This window comes from Pediculus humanus, genomic scaffold (assembly GCF_000006295.1).
Source record: "Pediculus humanus corporis 1103172107775 genomic scaffold, whole genome shotgun sequence".
Taxonomy (NCBI): domain Eukaryota; kingdom Metazoa; phylum Arthropoda; class Insecta; order Psocodea; family Pediculidae; genus Pediculus; species Pediculus humanus.
The window spans coordinates 89,592-97,617 of record NW_002987371.1 but is presented as its reverse complement, the minus strand read 5'-3'; the positions used below and the strand labels follow the sequence as shown (position 1 = coordinate 97,617).

The 8,026-nt window shown below is 29.9% G+C and overlaps 1 protein-coding gene across 1 annotated transcript in view; it reads left to right on the top strand.

Annotated features, from left to right (window-relative positions):
• Phum_PHUM359220 (fbxl7, putative) overlaps positions 1–8,026 on the top strand; it is a gene marked incomplete at both ends in the record, with an annotated part of 20,264 nt that continues 12,238 nt past the window's right edge. The window contains one exon of the mRNA XM_002427966.1: positions 1–1,360. Coding sequence (XP_002428011.1) covers positions 1–1,360 — 1,360 coding nt within the window. The remainder of the gene's footprint in view (positions 1,361–8,026) is intronic.

Genomic DNA, 8,026 nt, shown 5'->3' with positions numbered 1-8,026 from the left:
ATGGCACAAGTTCCAATACCTTTGAAAACATTATCGAATTCGTCGTCGTCGTCGTCGTCGTCGTCACCGCCGCCTCCGCTTCCACCCCCGCAATCCGTTAGAAGATCCCCGATGATATGCCCGTTGGCAAAACTCGGTAGATCTTCTCCGACGACAATGGAAAATCTAAGAAATTACAGATCCCCGTCGGCGGATATCGGTTACAGGAGAAGTCCTTTGGATCCCTCCGTGTATTCTTATCTGAGAGGAATTCCTAGTCCGTTAGAACCTTCCATATACGTAAATCAATCCCCGTTGAGAGAATCTCATTGTTACCGCACCGCGAGTTCACCGAGAAGTAACGAAGAAAATGAAAATTATAAAAATCGTAAAAATCAAAGGAATGTTATTAATAATACGAACATTAGCGAAACTAGTTTTCAAAATTATCATACGGATAATAATGATAATTATTACGGTAATAAAAATTCATCAAATAATTATCATCCGTTGATGAAAGGATCGTCGTCATCGTCGGGACCGGAAAGTAGAAACGGGGAAAGTAGTAGTCAATCTTTGCCGCAATCGTCGTATAGGCCTCCGTCGGTCGTAGTGGATCCCGCGAACGTATATCACCAAAGGATGATGATGAGAACGACGAAAACGTCAAACAATGATAAGGTGTTGTCGAGAGATGCGAGAGTTGTGGGATCTCACAACAACGTGGATCCTTCCTATTACCTACAGTTGTTAGCCAATCAAAAGAAACACGATATTATGCGAAGTTCACCGCTGAGAAGAATATCATCGCCCACGATCGATCATTCTTCTTTGCTTTATCAGCAGACCACCGACCTCGATGCAAGTTACAAAATGGGTAGAACGAGTCCTTCTCTCGATCAAGGCTACCACACTCTCGTATCACCGAGTCCAGGTCCGTCAACTCCGGGTCCTTGGGCCGATTATAATAATCCGCTTTCCGTTGTTTCGATGACGGCAACGGCGACGACGCCTACGGTGAAGATGACGTCATCGTCGGGAAAGGGTAAAAAACTTTCTAGCAAATGTTTTTCATATCCGTCCAATTTCGATAGACTCCCGGATGAATCTGTGATAAAAATATTTTCATGGTTGGATTCTAGTGATTTGTGCATATGCGCAAGAGTTTGCAAAAGATGGAAATCCCTAGTTTGGGAACCGCAATTGTGGAAAATAATTAAATTATCCGGTGAAAATGTGTCCGGTGATAACGCGGTGAGAAGTGTTTTGAGAAGGTTATGCGGTCAAAATACGACAGGAGCGTGTCCAACGGTTGAAAAAGTACTTTTAAGCGACGGTGCCAGAATAACCGATAAAGGCCTTATGCAGTTATCCAGAAGGTGTACGGAACTTACTCATTTACAACTCCACGGGTGTTCTGCCGTTACCAATAATGCTATCTTTGAACTTGTTACTAAATGCACGAATCTGCAGCACCTTGACCTCACCGGTAAGTCTCTTTTTTTTTTTTTCTTATTATTATTATTATTATTATTATTTAAATTCTTCTTCGTTCTTTCTCTCTCCTTCTCTTTCTCTTTTTCTAATTTCGAAACGCGTTCGTATACCTCTCGCCGAGAAATGTTAAATATTATAATAATTTCGTAATTTTTAAATATTCGGTGTGTATAGTACCGTACCGTTGGCAGCACTGCCTAAAAAATTTTCTCATAAAAACAAACGTTTTTTTATATTTAGCTTATGTGATAAGTTTTTTCATTAACAACCAACCGATTAATGTTTATTTTGTCGTCTGCTAATAAATATCCCCGTGATTATCTCGGTAATTAAAACGTTCCTATTCGCAAACGCTTTAAACACATAAAAATAAATTGATTTAGTAATAATATTAATTATAATGATAAGTTTTAAAAATTAATTTCTTTTGCAAAGAGAAAACGTGGAAAAACAGTGTGTGAATAGAAAGAGAGAGAGAGAGAGAGAGACAGAAAGAGAGAGAGAGAAAATGAGAAAAAGAGAGACAGAATAAGAGAGAGAGAGAGAGAAAAAGAGGGAACAGAGGAAAGAGAGAGAAAAAGAAAGAATAAAAGAAAATTGGGAAAAGAGAGAGAGAGAGAGGAACAGAAAGAAAATTTAAAAAAGAGAGAGACAGAGAGGCAGTAAGAACATGGGAAAAAGAGAGAGAGAGAAAAAGAAAGAAAGAAGATAGGGAAAAGTGAGAAAGAGAGAGAGAGAAAGAAAGAAAGAAAATTGGGAAAAGAGAGAAAGAGAGAGAGAGAGAAGAAGGGAAAAGAAGAGAGAGGGGGAGAGAGAGAGAAATAGTTATTATAAACATATTTAATAATTTTTAAAATTATTATTTCTTCGCTTAATATTTATTACGTCTGCTGCCATTTTTTTTTTTTTTTTTTTGTTAACAAGGTTTTAGTTTCATACATTAAAAAAAATAAATAAATAAATAAATTCTCCGTGTGTTTTTTGTAATCATTTGCAATAATAATAATAATAATAACAATTTCAATTTCACGTTCTTTAATAAGATGATAAAAAAAAATAATTTTCATTATTACGTCTTGTTTTTTTTTTTTTTTTTTTTGATTTTGTTTTTATTTTTTTATTTTTTTCTATTATGGTATGCGTGTCGCGTCTTAAAAAAAAAACGATGGCAAAAATTTTTTAAATGTCGTAAAAAAATAAAGAATTATTATTATTATTTAACAAACTAAATGAAAAATGGCGAGCAGCGTTTTTCTTTTCAATTTATTAATAATAATAATAATAATAAGTTCTTAAACACGAAAAAAACTCGTAAAAAAAAAAAAAAGAAAAAATTTTAAAATTATTTTTTTATATAAATTAAACCTTTGTTTTCTTTTTTTATTTAATTAAAAAAAAAGGGTGATTGTTGTTGTTTGGTTGTTGTTGTTGTTGTTGTTATGTTTTTCACATAAGAAAAGTTAAAACTCGTAAGATTTTATAATTGGCAGTTTTTTTTTTTTTTCTCGAAATTTTTTATGTTGGCCTGGAAGCTTTTTTTTTCTTCTTTTTTATTAATATTAGACTTTTAAAAATATTATTATTATTATTATTATTATTATTATTATTATTATTATTATTATTATTATTATTATTATTTTCGTTACGATGATTAATGCCTGCCTTCACTTAAACTCTTAATTTTTTTTTTTTTTCGTTTTATTTAACAACAACAACAACAACAACAACCAAACAACAACAAACGAATCGAAAATTATATCGTTTTAAACAAACAAACAAGCACGCACGCACGCGCGGGAAACTTAAAAAAAAATTGAGCGTTAATGTCATAGAGTAAATAATTATTATTATTTACTCTATGAAAAATTATTTAAAAACGAAAATTTTTATTTATTTAATAATAATAATAATTTCGCGATAGGGTTTTTATTTTAGAAAAAAAAAAAAATAGAGAGAAAAATCAAATCATAGAGTAAGAAAACAGTTTTGTTTTGGTTTCGTAATGGCGGCGTCGGCGGCGTCGTCTCTCGAGTGAATTATTTAACCTTTTTCGATAAGAAAGAAACGAAATCAAAAAAAAGAAAAAAAATTAAAAGTCACGATGAATATTAAATTCTTTTCGGAAGTGACCATCACTAGCTAAGGCGGTGGTCTCAACAAAAAAAAAAAAAAAAAAATTTTCGACTCATTAAATAATCCGGGAATAAAAAGAAAAAAAAGAAAAACGCGAAATAAAAAAAGAATTATTATTATTATTATCATTTCGGTTGTTGTTGTTGTCGTTGTTGTTGTTGTTGTCGTCGTCGTCGTCGTCGTCGTAATTAAAACAAAACGATTCGATATAATTTTTTTTTTTTAAATTCATAAATTTTACCCGATTGTTAGTTACATACTTTATTTAAAAACGTGGTTTTAGACGCAAGCATTTGTTTAAGTAATAATAATAATAATAATAATAATAATAAAATCCCGTTGTTTTTTGTTTACGTGCACGAAAGGAAAAAATGTCGTCTTCGTCTTCGTCGTCGTTGTATTTAACGTAAAAATTATTTTAAATAAAAAAAAAGATAAATCAAAATTTAAAAAGAAAAAAAATGGCGGAATTATCATCATCATCATCGTTTTTATTAACTTTATAAATTAAATTTATTATTATTATTATTATTATTATTATTATTATTATTGCTGTTTTTTAAATTTTAAATATGAGAAATTTAATATAAAACGATTAGTTAACACGACGTGGTCGTGGTGGTAGAAATTAATTAAAAACGAATTACCCTTTTATTTAAAAAAAATTTAAACTTTGACAGTGTGTGTGTGTGTGTGTGTGTGTGTGTGTGTGTGTGACGTGGCAGGAGTCGCACATATATTTATAAATTTTTATTGTATTTAATATTTACGCGCGAAACCAACGGGATTTCGAGAAAAAAAGTAATTTTTTATTTAACCTTTCGCTTAATAAATCATAATAATAAACGTGGAAATAGAAAAGAAAGAAAAAATTTCTTTTTTTTTTTTTTTAATATTTTTAAATTAAAATTTTGAAAATTTATTTATTTATTTATTAATTTATTATTAATAAAAAACGCCATCTTTTTTTTTTTTAATTTCAACCTGTCGTGATGAAAAAATAATGATGATGATAATGATAATACACGTGGAAGGAAGGATTTTTTCGTTTGATTTCCGGTCAGGTTAGACCTATCCAATCGTAGAAATTTTTTTTTTTTTTTTTTTAAATCCCAACGTGGAAGAAGAAAAATTTCAAACACCATGGTATATTTACCTTATCGGGAATTTAAACTCGCGACAGGTACTCGACAACCACAACAACAACAAAAACAAAAATGCCGGAATAAAGGTTACGAAAAGACAAAAAACGTGAAAAGTAGGAAAAAGTCAGCAGGAGGTCAAAGACCAGAAAATCAAGTAGTTGTTAATGCGGTTTTTCTTTTTTTCTTTTAATGAAATTGTCATGAATTCATTTAAACGTTTTGTCGTCTTTAAAATTTTTTAATTGGAAAATAAAAATAATAATAATAATGATGATGATGATGATGATGATGATGATATAACGATAATACGAATCGTGGTTTTAGAAAAAAGAAAAAAAAAATTTATTTAATTTTAATTGACGCTCGTTTTCTCACAGAGAAATTTTATTTTAAATAATTGTAAGATATTCATTTTTTTTTCTCTTCTGTTTTTTTATATATGTACGTATGAGTGTCTCTCTCTGTGTGCGTGTGTGAGTCTTTCTCTCTCTCTCTTAGTGTGTGTGTGTGAGTGTCTCTCTTTCTCTGTGTATGAGTCTCTGTTTCTCTCTCTCTCTCTCTGTATGAATGTGTCTTTCTTTTTCTCTCTCTCTCTCTCTGTATGAGTGTTTTTCTTTCTCTCTCAGCGTGTGTGAGTGTGCCTTTTCTCCTTCATTCGCTATCCCAATTTGTTCCTTTCTGCCTTTTTTTGTATCTCTTTCCGTCTCGCCCTCTCTCTCTCTCTCTCTGTTTTTCTTTACATCTTCCTCTCTTTCCTTCTCTCAATGCTTTTCTCTACATTATTCTCTTATAGTCTCTTTCTCTCTTTCTCTCTCTCTCTCTCTCTCTCTCTCTTCCCATCTATGTTTTTCTGTACATCTTTGTTTTTTAGTCTACATCCTTCTCTCTCTCTCTCTCTCTCTCTCTCTCTCTCTATTTCTTGTTTTATAGGATTGCTGTTTGTTTTTGTTATTGTTACCGTTTAGATTTTTTTAAAAATTTTGCTTTGTCCCCTTTTGACCTTTTCTAAAATAACTGAAAAAACCGACAGAAAAGAGTCGAGAAAAGAAATAATAATAATAATAATTGTAATTGCATGAATTTTATTTCTCGAACGGATCCGGTAGTCGTGGATAAAATGGCGGTACTTTATCGAAATTTAAAAAAAAAAAAAAAAAAAAAACATTTTAATTATTAAAAGAAAATTAACGAAAAAAATACATATATAAATAAATACACGCATACGCACGCGGACACGTACGCAAAATTCACGCATATATGATGATGATGATGCGTTTAATTATTTAATTTGTAAAGCGAGAGAGAGGGAGCAAAACCAGTTCCTAGTGAATTTTTTTCTTTTACTTTTTTTTTTTTGACAGAAATTTAAATTAAACAAACGAATTTCAGGTACAAAAAAACAAAAAATTATTATTCGTACCTGTTAATATTACAACAACAACCTTCTCCATTGGTTAAACACGACAAAAAAAAAACGTAATTTTTTATATTTGTTACTTTTAGCTATTACGATAATATCTTTTTAAGTTTTTTTCTGTTACCTTTCGTTAATTTATTATTATCATCATCATCATCATCATCAAATTCGCATATTTACTCGTTAAAAAGAAAAAAGGTAAAATGGCGTGCGTGCGTGCGTGCATGCATGCATGCGTGATTAACACGACAAACGAACAAACAAATATTTTATTAGTAATTTATTTTTCGTATACATTTTTTTAAATAATAATTTTATACGAAGCAGACGAAACAAACTAAAAAAAAAAAAAAAAACCTTCAACAAATTTTTAAAAAAATCAACCGGTGGCAACGAAATTGTTTAAACAAAAACAAACAATAAATTAAAATAACGATTAATTAAATTTATAAAGGGGAGAAAAGAAAAAAAAAAAAATGGAGTCGACATTAAGAATAAGAAAAAGTATAATTAAACGTTTCTAAAAAAAAAAAGAAGACAGACCACCGATTAAAAAATAAAATATTACGTTTAAAAAAAAAAAATCTCAAATCTTATGGTACGAATAAAAAAAAAAAAAAAAAAAAAAAAAGAAAATTATTTAATTGATTTATCGATATATCGATCATGATAATCGAAAAAAACGATATATCAATCCGTGAACGTATTCATTTCATACAATTTTTTTTTTTTTTTAATGGCGTGACCTCAGTTTTCTGTTTCGTTTCGTTTCGTTATTACGTAATAATAACAAAAAAAAAAAAAACGGATTTGAATGAATTTTCAAATTTGTAATACGCGGCAAAATTTTTTTCCGATCGTCTTTTTCCGGGTTTTTCCGTTCGTTTCCGGACGGTTTGAAAATTCGTACTCAAACCTTCAAAATTTTCGAACGCGCTCATATAAAACAATAAAAATTTTGATAGCGAAATTTTTTCCAATCGTGTATTTTCGGGTTTTTCCGTTCGTTTCCGGACGATTCGAATTCAAATTCAATGAAAATTCATACTCAAACCGTTTAAATTTCCGAACGAACGCACTCATTTAAAAAAAGTAATTTTTTCCGATCGTCTATTTTCGGATATTTCCGTTTGTTTCCGCACGATTCGAATTCAAAATTCGTCGTCAAACCGTTGAAATTTCCGAACGCGCTCATTTAAAAAAAAAAAAAACAAATTTTCTTTTTCGCGCGTTTTTCCCGGATTTATCGGAGTTTTTGTCGTAGATTCAACAAAATTTTCCTCGGGGTTTGTCGCAAAATTAAAAATGACGTCACATTACGCGCGTTAAACGGCGAAATATATAATTACATTGTTAGAACTTTATCGAATTTTTTCATTTGCTAAAACGCTAACCAATCACAACAAAGAATTTAATTTTTATTTATATTTATAAATTTTCTGATTGGTTGATTTTTCTATAAATATATTTCCGAACGCACACACGCGCGCGCGCGAAAATTTAATTAACGATTGTTAAATTAGTATATATATATATATATATAACAAGCTTTTATTTATTATTATTATTTATTTATTTAATTAATTAAATAAATATTTCAATTTTGACGTGTGCGTGTATATTTGTTTGAAAAAGTGGTAGGAGAATCGATACCGTTAGATACAATTCGAATCGATAAATAAATATAATGATATTTAATTGATTATTGCCACGTTTTTTTTTAATATACCATTCATTTATTCATTGTTGGTATAAATGGTGGTGATATCGAGTTAAACGTTAGTAAAAAAAAAAAAAGTTAAAATTTCGTATCGAAAACTCATTCGTTTAAATATATATAATATATATATATATA